This window comes from Astyanax mexicanus, chromosome 4 (assembly GCF_023375975.1).
Source record: "Astyanax mexicanus isolate ESR-SI-001 chromosome 4, AstMex3_surface, whole genome shotgun sequence".
Lineage (NCBI taxonomy): Eukaryota > Metazoa > Chordata > Actinopteri > Characiformes > Acestrorhamphidae > Astyanax > Astyanax mexicanus.
The window spans coordinates 38,526,419-38,549,397 of NC_064411.1; the positions used below are offsets into that span (position 1 = coordinate 38,526,419).

At 38.2% G+C, this 22,979-nt stretch overlaps 1 protein-coding gene across 2 annotated transcripts; it reads right to left on the reverse strand.

The window, feature by feature from the left end:
* Positions 1-1,058: 1,058 nt before the first annotated feature.
* On the reverse strand, positions 1,059-22,699 carry ctdsplb (CTD (carboxy-terminal domain, RNA polymerase II, polypeptide A) small phosphatase-like b). 2 transcript variants are annotated; one of them, XM_022679163.2, is made up of 8 exons: positions 21,736-22,699; positions 14,094-14,254; positions 11,698-11,730; positions 9,351-9,452; positions 7,664-7,720; positions 5,877-5,969; positions 2,837-3,022; positions 1,059-2,409 (listed from the first exon to the last, which is right to left on the reverse strand). In XM_022679163.2, the coding sequence occupies exons 1-8, from the start codon at positions 21,809-21,811 to the stop codon at positions 2,284-2,286; spliced, it is 834 nt and encodes a 277-aa protein (XP_022534884.1). In that variant the 5' UTR covers positions 21,812-22,699; the 3' UTR covers positions 1,059-2,283. The 2 variants fall into 2 exon arrangements, with proteins under 2 accessions (XP_022534884.1, XP_022534885.1); XM_022679164.2 differs by lacking the exon at positions 11,698-11,730 and having other exon boundaries at positions 21,736-22,698.
* Positions 22,700-22,979: the final 280 nt, after the last annotated feature.

Genomic DNA, 22,979 nt, shown 5'->3' on the forward strand with positions numbered 1-22,979 from the left:
ATTCAACACTGTGAGAAGTGAATGATTATCTAAAAACAAATTGTCCAGTCTGAAACCAGAAACCACACAAGGAGCTATACAGAGCCGAAAACAGGAAGAGACAACAGCAGCAGCAGGATAATAATATAGATGTTTAACCACGTTTCAAAACAAATACTGACAGATTATCGTAATGAAAACAATGAAATACTCTCTTGCTTTGCCTTGCTTGCGGAGATAAAGGATGGCGGATGAGAGAGGTAGCGCAAAAAGGGATAAAATTTGAGAGGAAGCGCGAGCAAGAGATTGTGACTGAAATAAACATGGACAGGTCGTAGAGTGTGAAGTGTGATGCTGTGTTGAGGAGAAAGGGAGACAGAGGGAGAGAGAGAGGTTATTGCATGCTCGGCGGCGCTTCTCGATAAGCCGCGGCTGCTGCTCCTCTCATAGGCACTGAGGTGCTGGGGCTCCACACTTACAGCGCTTGCCTGACAGAAACAAAAAACACAACACAGACATTCACGCACACACAAACGCCTCTCTTACAATCCCCTCTATATGATACAGCTCAGTTGAAGCTAGAGCCTGAGCTTACACTCTGAACATGGCCCCTCAGTCCAACCAAAACCTTCCACAGACACACAACTGAATGTGTGGTAATGGACCCCTCATGCGGGCAGGTCTGGGAGCGCGTTAATGCTTTAACACCCACCGATCGGCTCCCAGCCCAAAGCACAGGCACAGCCTTCTCCGGCTCCCACTCCGGTATCGGTATCTGTAATATACTGGAATCTGCTTTGCGGCAGCAGCAGCAGCAGCATCACCACCAGCATCAGGTCGCAGTTTTTAAACAAAATGACCAACTAAAGCAAATCTCATACAAACAGCTCAAATGAGCCACATTAAAGAAAATGACTACGTCAAAAGATAAAATCAATGAAAAGAATAAAATTAAGAGAGATACATTTACAACTGTGCATCCTGAGGACAGACGGGGGGGTTGGGGGGGCTGTGGTCTGCACGGTGTCAGAACTATTTCAACAAAGGCAGACTAAACTGTTGTTGTAAATTAACTCTTAAAAAAAAAAAAAAAAAAAAAAAAAGACTAACACTTTAAAAACGTAACTCAACTTTCAACTAACTCGCTCTAATCTCCGGGAAAATGCTTTAAAACGACCAAAAGTCACTGTCAAACTTAACCGGCCTCGCATGGCCTTGCCTGGCCTCTCCCCTACATTTCAATACTCTACGAATTCATTCATCGGGTTTAAAAATGAAAAATGAAAATAAAATGGACCCACGTGCTGATGACAAGCTTCAGCAAGCAAATAGCATGGGGAAAACAAAATTTACAAGTAATTAAAATGTAAAAGATAAAATGAAATAACGGAGAGGAAACAACCATCCGTTGGCACGGTACGATCTGCAGCGCGGGTCTGCAGCGCATCATAAACAAACAGCAACAAAGCAACAAAATTAAATACGGAGCCTCAACATAGTGTAAAACGAACACAAGTGCAAATGCATTCCTTTGCTCTTATTAGACAAATCAGATACGCACGTCTATTAAAGAAACAACGATAAAGACCATGTCTATTCGATGGCACTAAATGGAGCTAAAGCAAAAGAAAACAAGAACACAGATGGAGACGTTTGCCTATAAGATTAAAAAAAAAAAAAAAACTAACAAAAAAAAAAAAAAAACTCCGGCCTTAGTGCCTTTACGAAACATTTCAGACGTTTCTCCGGTTTTAAAGAGCAGAATTCTGGAAAAGATTCTCTGGAAATACGCCATGTACAAAAGTGTGTTCCCCCTTCCCCATAAAAATGACATTCAAAAAAGGCACTTTGTTGGGTAAGCAAAAACAACAAAACAAAAACTAAAACCAAACCAAACCAAAGAACAGTCCTTTACTTCTACAGGCCACAGAGCCTGCCTGCATAGCGACAACCCAAAGATCTGTATTGTCTTGGAGTCTCTTGTTTTCACAAAAGAAAAAAGGGGAGAAAAAAAGAAAGGGAGTTTGTGTTTTTGGTTTATTATTAAGCACTTAGAAGGAGAGCCAAGTCTGGGTCTCTCGAGCAGTAAAGGTCCGCGTGTAGTGGAGTTTACGTCACACTGTATGGGTCTCCCTGGTGGGCTGCAGACGTGGATCTGCTGTTCCTGTGTAGTGAGCAGTGGGCTGCTGTTAAGTGACGTCTGGGAGAGAAGAAAGAAAGAAATCGACCCCTCGCCCCCAGAGCAACTCGCCCTCGCCAGACCGCTCCATTGCACCCTCTTATAAGGCAGGGCAGCTCAGCTTGCTACCTGGCTCTGAGGTTCTGCAGAACTCCATACACGTCTTCTTCTTTGCTCAGTCCTTCGAAGAACGGAAGTAGGTCCAACAGCTCGGTGTCGTTCATGTCGTCAAACCACGACTGAACTGGAACCTGTGGGAACCACAAAACACTTTCACTTACTAATACTCATTTTTGCAAGAGTTGAACAATTATGCTTGCATGATTTTATCAGACAGCGGTGCTGCTGGAGTTTTTAAACACTTAATCACTGCTGAACTGAGAAAAGTCCACCAACTAGAACTATCCAGCCAGCAGCCATGTCAGCATGTGTGCGTGTTTCTGTGAAGTCTTGACCACTGATAAACAAGGTGAATGGAAGATAAAGATGATGCAGAGAAACAGAAGGGATAATATGAAAGTGTATATAAACAAGGAGGCTTTCATTATAATCTGAGTAATAGTAATAAAAACAATAATGTCTGTGCGTGTTTTTGTCAATCAGACAGGCACCTTTAGATCAATAAATCACACTCCAGTAACAAAATTTAGGTAGTGGAAATTATGTAATGAAGCTCACAGCATTCTCTGGGTGGAAGATATAGGAAGCAGGGGAGTTGTCCACTATGATGACATTGTGTAGCTCCCTCCCGAGCCGGCTGAGGTCTTTGACGTAGTTTCCTCGGTGGAACACGCAGGATTCCCGGAAGAGCCGAGCCCGGAACACTCCCCACTGGTCCAGAAGGTCAGCCACAGGGTCAGCGTACTGCAGCAGGAAGGTCAAAGGGTCAAGTTATCAAAAGTGTTAACAGTGTTCAACAATGTGGTTAAATACCACAAGACTCAAAGTAGCTAGAAAGTAGAGATGGACCGATCTGTGTTTTTGGGACGAATTTGATCACCCAAATCTTTCAGCTCGATCGCAGATTGTTGATACCGACCTTGGGCTGGGCCAAATGCCACATTAATGCCACAGAGATGCCAGACAAACTTGTTACAGCTCAGCCTAATTACAGCTACCTCTGTTCAAACACTGGGAATCTAAGCTGACTGTAAATAAATGGAAGTTCTTTACTCACCAAATACACAGATTTCAGGAGAGAGATAAGTGTAAATAGTGTCATTTTTATAATTAAGTTTTTATTAACTTCGATGCCATTACTGCAGAAACTCCGGAATACTTTCGGAGTCATGTTACTGCTTAAGACTGGCCTATACTGTTGAAATATATAACTAAGTTTTTATTTTAATAACAACAATAATTCAATACTCTGGCTGTGTTCTGTGGTGTTTGCTACTTCATAAAAAATGTACTGTAGAGAGCGGCATTATCTGGTTGGTAGGATTAAAATTTTTATCCTCTTCCCCCAAAAACACTTACAAACTGTAGAAAACGCAAAAAGCTCCAGACTGACTGACTGAGCTGAGCCTGTAGCATTAAGTAGCTGCTGTTGAGTGAGTCTAGCTGGAGCTTTTAAGAAGGTGGGGTTCCTCAAGCAATTAATGGCAGGTATGCTCCAGCTCTGAAGTTCCATCTAGCAGCTCGTCAAGGAACTGCATCTAAAAAAATGCTGCTGAAAATCGGCCAATACTAAAAGAAAGCCGATAGATCGTTCCATCTCTACTAAAAGATATACAATTTCCCAGTTGCTTCTAACAGGTGAGAGGAAGAACATAATCATTTTGACATAGTAAATATGCTTTTTCTTAAAATAAAAACGTAAAGATATAAATATCTATTTTTAAAAAATCTATCGACAAAGGACCACAATTACATGCAGGCTAACCTAATGGACTTACCTGGTTCATTAACATCTAAACACAAATGACAAATGCTTCAGATTAGAAGAGCCTAGCTAACAAGCACTCAGCCACTTAAGTTCTTAGCCTAACAGACAAGGCAAGCTAGAGCATCCTACAAACAAAGCAACTACGGTACGCACACGACTCTAGAACACTCAGCCTCAACTCTTAACAGCTACTGCGCCGTATACAACTAACAAGACAGAAAGGAAAGCAGCGTCTGAGACATCGTATACAGGAAGAGCAACAAAGGAAACTTCACGATGGCCATTGCATCCCGACTGAAAATAACGGAAGCTTTCAAAAACAGCTGAAGCTACAGGTCTGCGGCTAGGCTTTGTGGGCTAATGCTACCGGGTGCATGGAGTCGTGGTGGCAATAGAGACACTTACCCATGCATTAGCAGCTAAAACAAATGCTGGCCACACAGAGACAGAGAGGGGTGGGTCAGATATTAGGAGGAGAGCAAAAGAGTTCACAACCCATTCACAAGCCTTTAGGCATGCTTCAAAACAAGCATCACAATCAACAAGCCTGTTCGTATGGTTCGTTTTTTTTTTTTTGCAGTGGGTTACAATAAACTAATTTAACTATGTAATAGTAAATAAATACGAAAAGAAAATAATAATTAAAATAATACTTACAGAGGGAGGTTTAAAAAAAAAATCTAGGGTGGTGGTTATAAATGTTATGGTTGATCTTTTTAGATTGCTGACAGATCAGGAACCGGAAGGGCATGACTTTGCATCCGTTGCAATGCATGAAGTATAAACCATAAAACTTTTTGGGAGATGATAGGATGATTGAGGACTGAGGATTCCTAATAGTTTCAAAATGTATTTTAATTAATTAAGTTAAAGAGCTCATAGATATTTAAAATGGCTCATATTTAATGAAAGGAGGTTACATCACGTCTATACATGCATATATGGCCATGCATGCAAATCTGTGAAATAATAACTTGGCATAATCCATCTAAAGCTTCTCTTTATTCAATTAAATTACCGATCAGAATGCTTTTTTTTTATTTAAGGCTTTTGTTATGATTTCTCAGTCCAAGGTCTAACTTATGATGGTTATTTGAAATTCAAGAGTGCCCATTATGGTAATAGTGTGGTACAGGTACAGAAATGTATATATAAGCCCAATTTGCAAACCATTGGTATTCATTAAGTTCCACACAAATCTGGTGGAATGTTTTTAGGAAGGCTTCCTGAATAAGGCCCATTACACCTAAAATAATCCTAATTTAAAGTCTCTACTTGGTGGCCCTGTTGACAATCAAAAGGGTGTAGGTCTAGGACCAATCAGTAAATGTACATTATTCACTTCATGGTCCAGAATTTGTTTTAAAAAAAAAAAAAAAAAAAAAATTCAGCTTCACATTTTCCAAAACAACTACAAAGTAGTATATATGTTTTCCCTTTACAAAAGGTGACTTTAATTAATTTATCGGTTACAATACTGTGTAAGGTTCCTTTTGGTATCTTTAAGACAAAAACAAACCAGTTAAAACCCAAATAAGCCCCTTTAGCTCTCTAAGACCTTTTCTCAGCAAAATATTTCATAGCTTATCTAACTGAGATGTAACCATGTGCTGTGTGTAAGGACCGTGTGTGGCAGACTAGCGTGTTAAAATTCAGAAGCTACGTGCACTCACAGCATGTGTGCCAAAGGTCAAAGTAAGCAGTGTGTTTACATTATGGGCATATTACATGTCCACCCCCCCCCCCCCCCCACACACACATACAAACACAAACACACCTCTGAAAATGGAAAAATGGAAAGATTAGGAAGGTGTTGTGAAATAGTCAAACCTTGGCCAGACTGGCTGTGAAGAGCACACACTCAAACAGTTCTCCCATCTTCTGTAGAAACTCGTCCACAAATGGTCTCTTCAGTACGTAGACCTGGAACACAGACACACACCTTAGCTCACTTAAGCTTATTAAAGTAACAGATACACCTGAGGACTAAGCCTGTTGTATAACATCTGTTCCGTTTAATGTCAATGTAATATTCAAGTTTAAGTCTTTTATTTGGCATCTAAAACTAAATTAGCTATCCTAAAAATTCTTCCATCACGGAAAATTTATGTTTTTTTTTTTTATTGAACTGCATACTCCTCAATCCACACAGTCCATATATGTACACAGACAAGCCGTAGCAGTAGGCCATATGATAACAGCATGTAAACTTATCACATAATGTCACCTCAGAGAATGGGTCCAGGATATATGTCAGAAGGCATAACCAATCGCGCTAGTGGTGGTAAATTACCTAGCTGTGGTTAGCAACCACCAAGATCAATGATTACCTGTTAAGTAGAAAAATAGCCAGCTCACTGGTTTGAGTGCTGTTGTTTATACTTGGCAACCCAAAGCATGGAAATGGGACTGGAAAAATGGCAGTAGGTAGATTTGAAGGCTAAAATTCACAGATTGTCATGAAGCTCTGCTGACACCAGCCGTCAGTGCTTTAACTCAGCATGTTTCCTTAATGTTTGGTGACACATGCTAATCGTGTTATAAGTTACTACATAAAATATAATTCTTAAATATTTCCTTAAACTTAAAAACTGACCTGAAGAATGTGGACATATGAGTCCTTCAATGGGGTAGGTTGTGAATGTACAAATTTACACAAATGTCTTCAGAACCATACAGCAATACACAGTAATGATTTTTCTGGTTTTAATGGCACCGAACAAGGAATGGGATCTACATAATATATACATAGATACAACACAGCAATTGAATAGTCAGTTTCTGAAATTGATGATCAGGAAACAATAATAAGAATCTGAATTGTGTTGGCTAGACAACTGGTCACTTTTGGTCATTACCTATCGAATGCTCAGAAATGCTTGAGCAACATTTTGGCTATTTTATGGCATCAACAGTGTTCATAACTCAAGCATCACAGACTTAAATCAGTGTCTTCACATGAAGGACTTCCAGAAAATTAAGTATTTTAGCTGGTGGATTTTTTTCAAACAGTTCTTTCACATTTGCAACCCTATAAAAGTGATTTCTGGTGGTTAAAAGTGCAGGGCAGTCTACTAAGATGTGTTTAATAGTTTGAGGAGTATCACAGAACTGGCAGGCTGGAGTCTGTTCGCCAACCAGGAGGTGGCGGTGGGTACATACAGGGTATAAAAGAACTGCTAGTGACAGTTTCAATGGTTTTGTGTAGTCCATGCCTGACTGATCAGTGCTACACAGTATTAGGGTGGTGGTTATAATGTTATGGTGGATCTTTGTGAAAACATTACTTAATAATCATCTTCATTAATTGCAATCAAGCGATTATGTAATAACTGTGACAGGCCTCTGTGAGAGGAGGGATTACAGGGCTAAACAAATAAATGAGTAATTGCTTCACACTGACGAGTGCTACCACTTGAAGATATTAGGCTGCCACCCAGAGCAAGTAATCATGAATAGGCCAACCAGGACAGACACAGCCTATCCTGGATTACTTGAACCAGGTAACAGCCAAGCTTTGCTTCTTAAAAAGCTGCCTATTTATAACATATAATAAAATGTTTTTTTTGTACCAGTTCTCAGTTATAATGTCCTGTAGTTTCTTGAAGATACATTACCTGATGAACTGTGCCATCTATCTCCACTGGAACAATGAAATCAGCATTGCTTATGGGCTGTGTGGAGAGAAAAAAAACTTTAATAATACTTTAATAAAACTTTAACCAAAATAATAGTTTGAAACAGTATAACACTTCCATACAGTAAAAACAAAAAAGACTAAACCTTTGTCTGCTTTTCTGACTTAAGTGTGATTTTGTATAAAATAAAAAATAAATAATGCAACGCAAGAAGATGGACAATTCTACCTCGATAATAAAATGGAAAATATGTAGTGCAAGCATGTAAAGTGCAAACAAACAATTGCACAAAATATCCTTCCTGCTTTACATATGGTTGCCTTCTAGGCTGTATGTCAGGACTTGTCTTTTGATGTTCTTAAAAATAACTATAGGCAGGTTTTATTTAGCCTTCTCACACATCTGTGTAAATGTGACGGATGGCACACCCCTATTATTACATGTACACTGTTCTACCAATTCTATTTACTACTGTATACAAGCAGCAATCATACTAGCCAACACCAGGTGGCGTCAGAGTACTTAAGCAGACTGTAATTTTGCCACAGATGATTTTAATGATTTTGTATGTTCATTAATGTACTTAAAGTGATGTATGGCAGTGATAATTCACAAAGCAGGAGTTCTCAAAGAGCAGAATGTACAAAATTACATTAAGTCAATTCTTATTATAATTTTATTTCTAATTTATTTTCTATTTTCTCCCCAATTTACACGGCCAATTACCCAACCCACTCATTAGGACTCCCTCCATCACTAGCGATGCCCCAACACCTGGAGGGTGAAACTAGCACATGCCTCCTCTGGTACATGTGAAGTCAGCCACCGCCTCACCCCACAGATGCCTTGTGCTAAACGACTTCACCATAGGAGTGATGAGGAGAGAGAGCCCCATCTACCCACCCAGAGAGAGTAAGGCCAATTGTGCTCTCTCAGGGCTCAGGCAGCTGAAGGCGAGCTACTTGAACAGGATTAGAACTGGACTTGAATCTTCTGATCAGAGTGGTAGCGCGTAGCCCTCTGGACCACTCGGAGCACACAAAAAAATACATTCTTATCTATCTGTTTATGGATTATATTTAACGTACATTTGGCTTAAATGATCTGACTAAAGGAACCTTCATTTATAAAACAAGCCCTATGTTTTTGTGCAGGTACCAACCATCCATCCATCCTGCACTAACTCTTTCAACAGCACTAAAAGTGGATTAGGTAGAACACTAAGGAGGATTACGTCAAACACTGGACAAATTTAATCAGAACAAATTGAGCAAAGGCTGCTTTCCTCATTAGTTTTACTACTGGTTCCACAACTGGCCCCCCTCTCCTGCACCCAAAAATGTGAAAGCTCAGACCACACAGATCCTGAGAGCTGCTAAATCAGTGCTGCTGCTCTCTAAATCTTCTACCCAGTAGGAGAAGCAGCAAATGCAGCGTGACGGCTCAAATCCATGTGCACATAGTGCCGATTTGAACAGTCACGGAAGGTCACAAGCACCATCGTGCATAAAAACCCAAGCTGCACTTCAACTGCTAAGTCCTGACAGCGGAGCGACTGTATATATGTGCTGTATATGTCTTAGACAGCCTACGCTCTGATTATGATATGCCTCACTGGAAAGAACAATACAAGTTGATTGAGTCCGTCATTAAACGGCTGACCTACCTTGAATGAACTGTGCACCAGAGTCTCGTCCAAGTCTATTACAACACACTTCTTGCCATAGTCGTTAATGTTCACCTCGGAGAGGAGGTATTTCTCTGGAGGCTGGGAGAACAGAACAGAGCACAGGGAGGATGAGTGCCATTGAAGGAAAGGAGAGATTCATGCGGTCAAGACAGAGAGACATATGAGGGGGGAGCTGAGAAACTGCATGGATGAAGCTGCAATAGCTTTAAGTGTGTTGCAGAGTTTAAAACAACCATTCAAAGAAATGCTCACAGGCAGTAAAAATCCAGCTCTGTTCCACAGATTCCTCAAAAGAAGGGAAAGGATTATGGGAAAAGATAAAAATTAGCTTAGCAGTTTTTTCTTTTTTGCTCTCACACTCAAACAGGAGATGGATAACAAAAACAAGAGATGATTAGCACCATCTTCATCTTCAGAGCAGTGCACAGAAGCAGTGCATTTAGAGAACAGAAGCTTATGTTGTGCTAACCTAATCTATAATCCTTGTCTTTTTTAAGTGGATGAGTCAAACTAATCTTTTAAGCAAAGTAAATCAGAGCGCACTAATGAACCTGCCCTGGTGAGCTGCTTAAAAACTACAGACTTAACAGGATTTTTTCCAAATGTGAAGATAATAATAAAATAATAATAATAATAATAAAACAATTCTAAGGAATCTCCACATGCCTTCTCAAAAGTACCACAGAACTATGAACTATGATTCAGGGGCAGAACGAGATTACAGTCTCATGTAATAACTATCTTTGAGGGAGTTTTTAAGAGGAATTACACTCTTGGGGCATCTGTTTTTTTATCACCAACCACCACTGTTTGCGTAGAACAGATTGTTAAACTTGAAGTTATCCTCAATAACCCTGCTTGCATCTTTTGTCATCACTTAATCATAGTACATTTTGTATCAGTTTAAATTATTGAGAAAAAAATAAAATAAAAATAAAATAAAATACTCAATCTCCACAAGCAATTTATAGAAACTCACTCAAAATTAACTGAAAAATGGTTAGCTGAAATTGTGTGAAAATGTAAGGTACATTTCAGAGTTTTAAATATTAAAAGTCTATTCATGGCTTGTAATTGTAATTTTAACTGTTTAATCTACAGGTTATTTAGAAAAGTTATTTGATTAATCACTACAGTATTTATTAAAATAGAGATGCAAAATATATTGTTTAATCTTGCATCACATAAGCTCATCTCAACCTACAAATGCGAAATAGTCACATCACACAATATGGATATCCAATATTTTTTGCAACTGTCAATTTACATTTTTCTTTTTTTGCCTTTTCGCTACTTGACACAAAAAAAAATGCACACTTCATATTTTACATAACATCTAGATGGTTGACAAACAGTTTGCACTATTAAAATCATTGACTTCTGGCAAAACGTTTAATTCCTGTATTTATTAATACTGCAATATTTCTATATTTCAAAACAACAAAATATTGCAATGTAATCTTATTCCAAACAAATAGCAGCCCTAAAAAGTACAGCAAAAAAGAGGGTCAGAAAATTGGTAAGTTTAAGTTCAAATACTACTTTGGTTACTAATTTTTCAACAATCGTTTTTAAGAATAAGAATATTCTTAGTTATGAAAGTTATGAAAAACTGCTACCCGTTTTGTAGGAGTATAACAAACATTTAAATTTAGTGTAATTCTAGAGAGAACTTCTTTCTTTAATATTTTTTTATATTTTATGTAGCAGAAAGTCTAATTCTACGCAGCACAGGTTTACCTTACTCATACAAAAATATAATAAAAACAATGCGGGTGTGAGTAAAAGTAGTAAAAATAGTAAAAGCCCCTCCCCCTCGCCAATTTGACTTTGATTCAGATTATAGACAGTCTGATTCGTTTCTCAGACCAGATCACGGATGACAATCTGAACATAGCCTTAGTAATGTAGTTTATTTTAATGATGGTGGTTCTAAAAAAAAATTAAAAAAAAACATTCGAAAATATTTAGAACAGACGAAGTGTTGTATCAATGACTCACAGTTTGATACTGAATTGGAATCATTACCTCTATCAGGGTGCTAGATTTTATGCAGCAGATTCTGGTCTATAAGAATCTAAGGCCTATACCTGTTTCAAAAGGTCTTTATCCATGAACCAGCGCTAGAAACACTCCAGATAGCAGTGCTGAAAAAGCAATATAGCACATGCAATCCAAGGCTAACCCACAGCTAACAGGAAGGGTTTGGTAAAATGGCCTTGACTACAGAGCCCGGTTTAGAAAAAACGATTTAGAATAACTTCTCTCTCCACTCTGCATGCAAAAACACAAGCAGGAGGAAACAGAAAGGGGTAATACATACACCGGGTACAGGGATGACCTCAGCCTGTTCACACTGGGCCAGGACACACCAGGAGAGATGAAGACAGAGAGACACAGACACACAAAGAGGATAGTGTGAGGTGATACAACAAACACAGGACATGTAACCAGTCTAGAAAGGTAACAATGAGGCTGAAATGAGAACAGACATATGGTGAAACTGAACACAGAGGATTACACACAAAACTAAACAAACAGGGCTAGACGATCTTAGATTTGGGACCAAACAGGCTGAAGATCCGCACTGGGGTGCAAACAATGTACCAAATGACTGACAAGTGGTTTTTATAGCGTTCAATGTTTTAAATTGCACAGATTAATAGATAGCTGCAAAAATCTTACAGCTTGAGCAACATGTTTTATTAAATAATAGAAATAACTTTGGAAAAAGGTGATAATGTGTTGTATTAAGAAATCCTGCAATATAATAATAAAAAAAAAAAAAATAAAAAAAGACGTCAGATATAGATGTTCTGCGATACGCGAAACTCTATATATCGCAAATAGGGTTGCAACGGTATGAGATTTTCACGGTATGATAACCTTCTCAGAAATTACCGCGGTATCACGGTTATCACGGTATCACAGTTTGTTACATATATTATTAAACTGACCCTTATAGAAATTACAACTAAGGTTTTTTGTTCAATTAACTATTTATTGTAGAAACCTGGAAAAACTATAATTTTAAGTTCTCCTTTAAAAAAATAAGCTGTACACCATCAGGTGAAGGAAACCAGTTTTTCCACTGCTCTTAAGGGCATAAATATTGTGTGTATATATATATATATATATATATATATATATATATATATATATATATATATATATATACACACACACACACACACACGTTACACACATTACATGTCCTCTAAGAAGTAAAGATCCTGTATTTAAAATATTCAATTACATTATTTAAGTTTAAATTATTTAATATCTGATAAACTGAGCCTGGGTCAGTGTCTGATCAACAACTGTTGTAAACGTCCGTTTTACTGCCAAGTTGGTATATAACCAGATACTGCAGAAAGAGGGGATTTATTTCTGACATGATCCTCACAATAGAGATTTCTATTTTAAGGCTTTCACACCGAGTCTGGTTTTAACATATGAAAAAGAGGCACGTCAGAATTTGAAAATGAACGCATGTAAATGAATGGCGTCTTTCACATCCAGTCTGGCCAGGACCTTTAAACGGACACGTGAATCCATCGTAGCACGCACTTCACGCCTGTACCTGCGTGCCCAAATTTCGGATAACTCAGCGCTTACCGCATGGGTTGTGCACGACTACAAAGAGGTTTTATTTAGGTTCAGATTTAAATTATAAACTAAACACATACTTTGCGCTGCACAGCGGGGTGGTGTTCTCGGAGATGGGAGAACAGGTTTGACGTAAGTCCACCTTTACCTTATTACAAATCGGATAACCATCTTCGGGTGCGTTCGGCGGGTCTCCGAAATAGTCCCACACTGCTGATTTTAGTTTAGCCTTTTTTTAGGCGGACGGAGATTTGTTTAGTCTGATGCACTTTCTGCCGTTCTCACCGCTGTGTGCTGGAGGGCTGAGTAGCTGAAGCGGAGCAGAGTTGCGCATGCGCGGGTGAGTTTCTCCGCTGGCTTGCGTTTTACCGGTAATAAGCAAACACACACGGTATGATAACCGTGCATTTTAATACCATGGTATACCGTGAAACCGGTTACCGCTGCAACCCTAATCGCAAAGCAATTCTCTAGAAAAGTAGATCTCAAACTGTGGTATGGGCAACATTGGTGGTACTCACTACATCCCAAGGTGGTACACTTAATGACCTATTAAGCCAATAAAGTATTATTTAATCAGACAAAATGATCAGTTATTTAATAATTAAAATATTAGATGTCCAGCCTCATGTCCAGATGAAAAGCCACAGTATTGGAGAGTTTTGAATTTCCCCTTCTCCAACGTGCTCAATTTAATTACCTCATTATCTAATAAAATAAATTAAGTGTATAACTATGTGTACATAGTGCTGTGCTGTTTCAGTACACAAGTGTACATAGGGGTGGTTATGTCAACAACATTCGTGGTAAATTATGTAAACTACATTAAAACCACATCCAATCATTTATTATGGACATATTTTCTATAAGCAAAAAGTTTGTGTTCAGATTAAACAAACCCAATCATTAAAGTCATTTCAAAGAAAAAACGAAGAAGGATCCCTTCTTCCAAAGTTTATTTCAAAGATAAGATTAACAGATGCTACAGAAAAATACAAAAGGAGATTTTGTAATCTCATCATAAAAAAACCCAAATATGCTGCTTACTTTAGTTTTGGAGTTATACAACTCCAGTTTGGTTTTGGAGTTATACAACTCTGGTGTTCTTACCTTAGGCGGCGCTCCGTTCTCCTCCACAGGAGGAGGCAGAGGGCTGGTATTGTTGTTGGTGGTGGCAGGAGGATCAGCTTCATAGTTCCGCAGGCAGCAGAAGAAGGAGCTGAAGAGACTCCGGCGACTCTTCTTCTTCAAGCTGCTGCTAGACAGCGAAACTATCCAAAAGAGAAGAGAAAAACATGTTTAAAAAGACAAGCAGAGTAGAACAAATACAAACACTGCTAACCAACACAGAAAGTTGGCAGAAGTTAGTGGGTAAAATAGTAGACACTGTGGCATGTAGAATAAGTGGTCTGTGCTATTGGGGTAAATACGCAAATTCTCCAAGTATACATGCTAATCAGAAGCCACTGACTCAATTGTCTTTCTACTTTTTTTTAATAATCACATTTGGATTTAAAACTACTGTAAATAGAGAGATTTTACTTATATTTTGGCTTTAACAGCTGGATTATTTGGTAACTGTATTTACTGTATTTTTTGCAGCTGATGATACATTGAGAAAAACGAGAAAATACTTAAACAAACAAACAAAAAAAAGTTATGGGACAGAAATAAATATTTTGACAGGATTTGATAGGGATCTACAAGTCTATAATTACAGAAAACAACACAAATTGTCTGCAAACAGGAAACGTAATAACTAAAAATGTAATAACGACTTTGCTATTTCAAGTGTAATTTAAAAATGATTCTATTTGCAATAGAATACAAAAACTCAAAAGAAACTTCCATCTTGGATATCTCTTTTTATTTTGTAAACAAATCATTATTAAATGATAAACTATACCTCAGCTTTCTTCCATAAGATTTTACTATGAATGAAATCTAAGTCAATCCAGATCATGTAACTCCTATTACTTTCCTCTTGAAAAATAATAGCTTCTGACATAACTTTAAATGAATGAATCTTGATTTATTTGTTTAAAAATTTTCACATCTTTAGAACTTTCTTCTGAAAGCTGCAGAAGTCCACAGGAAAAATCAACTCCAATCATTTCATAATTTATTCCGCAAACAAGCTGCATTGTTACATGTGAAAAACAGTGTTTGTAAACTTATGAACAGTACTGATTGTTTTAATGTCATTTCAAGCCGCATGACTAGCATTTGACTTGCAAGAGCTTAAACTGCAGTCAAAAATCATCAAGAAAGTCATCTGACGGCATGAGAGCTCAAACTGTATTAAGGAATGAAACATTTATAATAACTTTTCTATTTTGGGGAGAATAATCACAGGCAAGAAACATCAGCATGTCACAGCGTCCATCAGCAGATGTCATCAGTCGCCTCTCTTTCAATCTCACCCTAATAATAATCTCCTGCCATACCAGAGCCACAGCAAGCGCTCTACACAGTGACACTGAGGTCACTGGTGAGTGAATGTCCTTTAAAAATAGAGGCGGGGAGGGGGAAAGAAACAAGACCCTCCAACTTCCTGATTCCACCCAGTCCTCTATGGGCCCAAACACACATTGGCCAAAGCCTGCAGCTCCATTTTAAGGGCATGCAGATATTCTGTTTCCTTCTGGAGCTCGAGTGACGACTCCTGTGGCCGCACGGAGCAGCGAGAGCACGCGAGCGCTGGGAGGAGGGAAGGAGACAGGAGGGCTGGTACAAAAGGAGGAGGGGCCAAATCCTCCATACAGCCAATAGAAAAGCTGAATTCCTCTCCTGCCCCTTCGCTCAGTGCTGAAACTCTTAACTTCAGACCCAAAGCTCACATTTCAGAGTGAAATCTCTCCCAAGGCTCAAGCAATAGACTTTAAAATGGCTGTTAAACATCAGTAATTACTGTTTATAGCAGCTTTGCAACCTTAAAGAACTGATTTATGTGTGTGATACAAATTATGCTCATTATTTGACAGAAACTGTTTCAAAGTTTTCTTCAAAAGCAGTTAGAAGAAGCACCTTAAAAGGGGCACACCACTTACGCATATATTTTTTGGTTTTGGTACTTCAAAAGAGCCATTTAAACTTTGAGTGTAAGATGCAATCAACACTGCAATTCATTTAACAAGGTTATACTAAAATCACATGTGCAGCAATTCTGGCTTCTACACATGTGGCTTTATTCCCTCTGTTTAAGCTAAACATTAAAGTGAGGACTGTAAGGGTTTTGTTCACAAACAATATAAAAACTAAATAAAGACCCATTTATGATTAAGAGAATTATGTAAGGATGGGGACAGTTGTGGTTCTTACTGCTTTTACTTCAGCACCATGTTATACACAAACATACACAAAGTAATAAAATAAAAATAGATAAATAACAAAAAAAGTTACATACTAAAAGTTAACGGTAACTGGTCTTCTGCTGAAAAGATCTTTATACATGTAAGGTCACATGATTTACCGGCACTTGAGCGAGGCTGAGAGTGAATGGAACATTTAATTTCCTGAAGCTGTGCTGGCATTTAACATTTCTCACCCCACAGCATCATATGTACCATGTAGGGGTGGGCCTAAAATAATATCACGATATTTCACTGAATTAAAAAGATTATTTCAAGAACAAATTACTGCAGCAAAATTAATTTGACAATTTATTATTGCATACCATATGATATGGCACACCCCTAATTAAGATATTAAAAAATACAAGAATTTTATCAGATTTATAACAACAATCCAGAATGTCAGGATACTAATAATGCACTCCAAATATCTCCATATATCTAGGACTAAAGTAAATAAATGATACTGGACCGATCTAACCTGCCTCTAGCAGATATATAAAGGGAAATGAGAACAGTGTTGATTTTTCAACAGTAGTATTCTGATGTGATAATTATGGGTGGGTAAAATAGCACGATATTTCAGGGTATAATATCGTACACGATAATCAAAAACGTTGGTGATATTATTGTGCACGATACAATATAGCACACCCCTAGTACCATAAATACACAATAGAAGGCATTACCATCCAGATTGACAAAAATCACAAAAAAAATAATTATAATAAAAAATACATACACTTCCTCATTTGAAACTAATTATGTCTCAACAGTACTTCTGTACTCATGACAGCTTTAGAGAACTATAATTTCTGCATTGCAAGAACACTTACTTAGGCCTACTTTAGACTCTATAGGCTATAATTTGCATACTTCATTATCATATACCAATACAAACAGTTTTAAAACAGCAGTCCTGAAAACATTAGGTTCTGTTCAGTACAGTTACATAAAATACTACTCACAGTTTTATCAACACTCTGTCTTATAATTGGTTGGCCTGGCAACAAACAAAACTGATACACCCAAACTGATAAGGCTATTCCGCTTTAATTTACACATTTGTTGCCTTCATTGGAAACCAAACAGTCTGGTGTTCCTTCGAATGCTCAAGTTCTGCAGACGCATGCACTCGGTCTATGAATATGAGTTTGAATTGTTCTTCAGCTACAAGGCCTTGAGGCCTGATTGAATGGCTTGTTGCGCGCACACACACACTGCAGCAGATGGAAGGCTGATAAAAACTAGCAAAGTCAATGCATCAATATTGTTGCACACGTTATCGTGCAAGAGATCGAGTTTGTTTACACCATTAAATGTAAATAAAAGCAAATGGAAATAGTAATAGCAAGGTGCAAAGGAGGGGATCAAACATCAAATAGCACAACAATGAAATTTAACAAAACAACATGACTAATATTGTATTTGGTCTCATTCATGCCACCAAAACTTGCATGAGATATGGAGGCATGGAGCGCACAAATCCTCTAAAACCGTCCTGTGCCATCTCGCAGCAGAATATTTAAGTCCTACAGGTTTATTTGTGAGGCAATATCATAAGCAATACATTCAGTCTCGCACATCCTTGGCCCTGTCACAAGTTCACCTGTTTAACTTCCTTGGAGCTCTTTTGATAAGTACTGATAAATGCATACACTCACTGAAGGAACACCCTACAAGACATGACTAATGCTTTGAAGATGTTCTAACATCTCACAGTCGTTTAACAATTTGGCCCTTGTCAAAGTATCTCATGACAATATCATGCTTTCTTGTTTTTCCTGCTTCAAACATATAAACGTGAAGAACTGACTATGAACTTATTGTTTACTTGCTGTCTAATATTGTAAATATGTAGAACCCACTCCTTAACAAGTGCCATTATTATTATAGCAAAATGGACTGACAGGTGTATAAATCACCTGTCCGAAGAATTCGACCGTTTCTGTCTCAGGAAGCCACTCAGGTGCTTGTGCAGTCTCTTGTCATCTCAAGACTTGACTACTGCAACTCTCTACTGGCTGGTCTTCCACTGAGAGCCACCAAACCACTACAATTAATTCAGAATGCTGCAGCACGACTCGTCTTCAATCTTCCGAAGTTCAGTCATGTGACTCCTTTGCTGCGTTCCCTCCACTGGCTTCCTGTTGCCGCCCGCATCCGATTTAAAACCCTGACGCTGGACTACAAGGCAAAAAGGGACCAGCTCCTTCATACATGATGGCGATGGTCAAAGCCAGATCTGCACCAAGAGCTCTTAGAGCTTCCAGTACGGCTCGGCTTGAACCTCAATCACTCAAAACACACAGAAAACAGACATCCAGACTCTTCTCTGTGCTGGCACCAAGGTGGTGGAATGAACTTCCACTGGATGTCAGAACAGCAGAGTCACTCACGGTCTTCAAACGTCGACTGAAGACACATCTTTTTAAAGAGTTCCTAAACTAAAAAAAAAAAAAAAAAAAAAAAGGGGTTCCTAGGGTTCTAAACATGATTAAGTTCTATGTATCTCTTGATCCTAGTCTACAAACTAGCGTTGGATATCTTAAGTAACTTTGAAGCACTGTTGTAAGTCGCTCTGGATAAGGGCGTCTGCTAAATACCGAAAATGTAAATGTAAATGTAAATGTAAATCACCCTGCTTTGAGAAGAACAAAACAGCACAGCACAGCCAATCAGAACACGCAGCAAGTCATGTTATATTAAAAACAATATCACAAAAGAGCATGGAAATGACACTGATCGCTGCAGGAGGCAATGAGGCACCAGTAGAGCTGAAGGTATGTTAAAATGCAGCTGCCTCAAACTGCTTGACACTCATTCACTCACTCCTTCGCTTGACTGTACACCTCCTCATTAGCCCATTCCTTTTCAGAGAGGCCTTAGTACTGTGACCATATTAAGTTCACAACTCAAATAACTCATGCTTAAGTGCAAATTCTCAAGATAAACTGGGCTGATAAACTGTAGCGTAATCTGATTCATAGTAGCATAGCATAAAGCTGAAGACCACAGTCAGTATAAGTGATCTTTTTTGCAATACTTAAGCATTAATTTGATATATAGAACTAAGAACACAGATGTCCCTGTTGCAATAAAATTTGGTTTTCTGTATTTTTTTATTTACTTTAATTTAATGCTGATCCAGGACTTCATACAATAATAATTCTTTCATACGATCTGCGATAAAATTAAAACTATATCTGTGCATTACCCACAACCACATCGCCAGTACACAGGTTGTTCTGCCTTAAGGGTACACTGGGGAACACCCTCACAAAACTTGCCTGATGTTTTATAGATGTTTTGGCCCAACTGTTTAGCTTTACTTTATTTGTCAGATGTTTACTCTCATGAATGTTAATCAAATAAACAGCTGAGAATGGTAAAACTAATAACTGGTTGGAGTGGTGTAATGGGCAACACCACCACCATTCCCCTGAAAAGCCAAGGTTTGGTTCAAACAGTATCCAAATGCCATAAATGTACATGTATCTAATAATAACTAATGTCAATGTGATACATTTGGAAGTCCACACTAAGTTATCAATAACACCGAAGCGGAGTCTGCTACTCATCTCCAAACAGCATCTTTGTTCTTTGCTTAAACGAAAAAGCAGCTGTCGGCAGGTCACTCCCATCACAGAGCCAGGGGTCAAAAGGTAAAGGCCTGGAAGCACTCAGCGCTCAATTTGGTCAGCCAAGAGGACAGAGGGCATCTCGTGCTGACAGACAACAGTAACAGGGCAAAAATGCCACCATCCCTGGGTTACTTTTCACCCCAGATAGCTTACCATAAACAGCCAGAGTTTTACACAATGTGCAGCATCCCGTTTTAGATCTTACTACTGAACAATCCTCTGAACATACAACTGCACAGCAGGCATTTTGGGTGGGGTGGCTGCAAACAGTACACACCTCATGTTAATATAGTATTGCATGGTTAAGTTTAGCACTACATGTTCTTGAAGTGATCTGAAATCACTTTAAATGAACTAGGTTGAGTGTAGGCAATCTTACAACTGTTTTAGCTATTTAAAAGTACCACAACTTGATTATAACTTCTAACTTTTATACATCTATCCTGAGCAGGAATAGTGTGATTGTATATAGGTTTTGGGTAAGTGAGTTAACTATTGAGGCCAAAACTGTTCCACTTGCACATAAATCTATCTAATCTAATCTAATCTATTTATTTTTAACCAAAACAAATACACCAAATTCAGTATTATGTATAACTAATAGTATAGTCTTGATGTCTTATGCCCAGTGACACTTTTTTGACCAAACCTATTTGAATTTCCCCATGCAGCAAAACGTTTTTTGACTGAGAGTTGCAATCCCACTTGCAGTTTCTGCAAAGAGTTATCTCTCTAGTCCAAAATATTGTAAAAACACAAATATCTACTTAACTAGCAAAAACAAAAGACCAAGGGCCCTAGATCCACTCCAGGCAATTAAACATTATGTAACAACAACAGCATGGTAAGTAGGCATATAATCTATGCTCATAACTGCTCTGCTAATAATTACTTTTTAATAGGTTTGCTTGTAATATTTTTTTTTACCAATAAGAGCAAATATATGTCTCTGTCAGCTAGTTAGACAGCAAGCTAGCCATAGCTCTTCACTATAACTTAATAGTAATTTTATAGTATACTTAACTAGTTGTCTTGTTACTTTAGCTAGCTAATTGAAGAGCTACCTATGTTAGCTATGCTTCAGAATATTTAACTTACTTTAATTAACTAGCTAGATAAAACAGTAAAATGTATAATTTTCTGAGACTAACTTTAAAAACTAGCAAAGATTATGCCCCGAGGGACATAATTAAAAAAAAACAAAAAAACGTAAAAATGGATTACAAATGCCAACCCATGCATTCCCTAATAAATTTAGATTGTCACAAAAATCTATTATAATCTAACCTGTTATGTTAAGGAGCAAAATAAAAAAAAATGAGGAAAGACTATTAAAGGTTATTTCCCCTCATATTTCTAGAAATTCAGGTTGGGAGGGGCAGAAATAAAAAAAAAGAACGTAAAAACAGCATCTCTATTAAACTTTACGAATTTGGTCTCAAACGGTCATACAATTAACGTTAGCTAAGTTAGCTAAACTAATAAACGTTACACTGACATGGCTAGGTAACTATCAAGCTAAGCTTGGCTTGTTTCTGGCCATTTATTTCAGATAACTTCTGAAATACTTCCATATCTTAGCTAAGCTTTTCCAAGTATTATTAGTCAATATCTGCACTTTAGCGTTAGGTTAGTTAGCTTGGAAGATCCATGTAAACGCGTTTTCACGGTCGATAGTAACTTAGTATTATCGCCACTAAACCGAGTTCAGAAAATAACGTTAACTGTTTAAACCCGACCTACCCCAGTTCTTACCTTTTTCAGGGTTTGACGATAATATCTCCTCCTCCTTTGGGTTCGTAACTTGCGTTATTATGGACGTGTTGTCCATGGAAAAACAAGGAGGTTATTCCTTTTTCTTCTCCAGGAGCGGCGAGCTGGCTAGTTTCTCTCTTCTGCTCCACTTCGACTGTGGTTTAGCTAAACTAGCTAAAAAAAAACAAAAGCTAACGAACGAGCTACAACTTTAGAGCTCAAAAAACAGAGCAGAAACGAGAGGGTTGTTTAGCTTAAGTCCTGAGTAAGGAGAAATGAGAATTAAATGTTTTCAGCAGCACTGCTAAGCTATGACTATCACTCGCTATGTTCATGAGGAGAGAGAGAGAGAAAGACAGACTGGGTTTCAAGTGAAACAAGCTAGAATTAGCTTAGCTTAGCTTTCAAGCTAACGTTAACTGTACCTAACTGAGCTAAGCTAACTAGCTTTAGCTAACGGAGTTCAGCAGCGGCGGCGGCGCTCAGTCTCTCTTACAGGCTGTTTATTAAACCTGCTGGCTAGGCTAGCAAGTATTTGTAGAACTACATTTAGATAGCTGCACACACACATATATAACTATATAGCTTAGCTAACCTTCGTTTTCTAAGTTAATTCGCCCCTTTAAACGCCATGGATACGAAGTTAACTCAAATAAAACTTCCTAAACACGATATACGCGCTTTTTTCCTCAGCTAAAGCTAAGCTAACAGTTACAGCCCAGCGAGCTTTAGTTAAAATCAACACTAAAACAACAACAACACGGGCTGAGGAAACGATACTGTATAACAGCTAAAACCTTCGCTTCAGGAAAAAAAACAAAAGCACAGTAGAGGAATATATCCGATCTCTGATAAAAACAGTAAAGCTCGGGTTATCGTAGGAAAAAAGCCCGTGTTTTGAAACCCAGTGTCTGTTTTCGGTATTCTCCTTCCAATATGGTGGCGGCGAGTGTTTGAAATTGGCCAGATAGCTGTGAGGAAACCTCCTCCTCCTCTCCTCCTCCTCCCCTCATATTAAAAATAAAAGCCACCACGGTCAAGCAGCAGAGCAGCACAGAACCCCTCGCTTCAAGGACTTTTATGACCCTAGGCAAATAAATGTTCATCGATTATTTAAGCAATAATTTTGGTATGCATGACGCATATCTGAAAACATGTTACAAAACATCACTCAACAGTTCCCTATACAATAATATGTCTTCTAAAAACACTGGTTTCATAACAATATCATAGTAATTGATCAG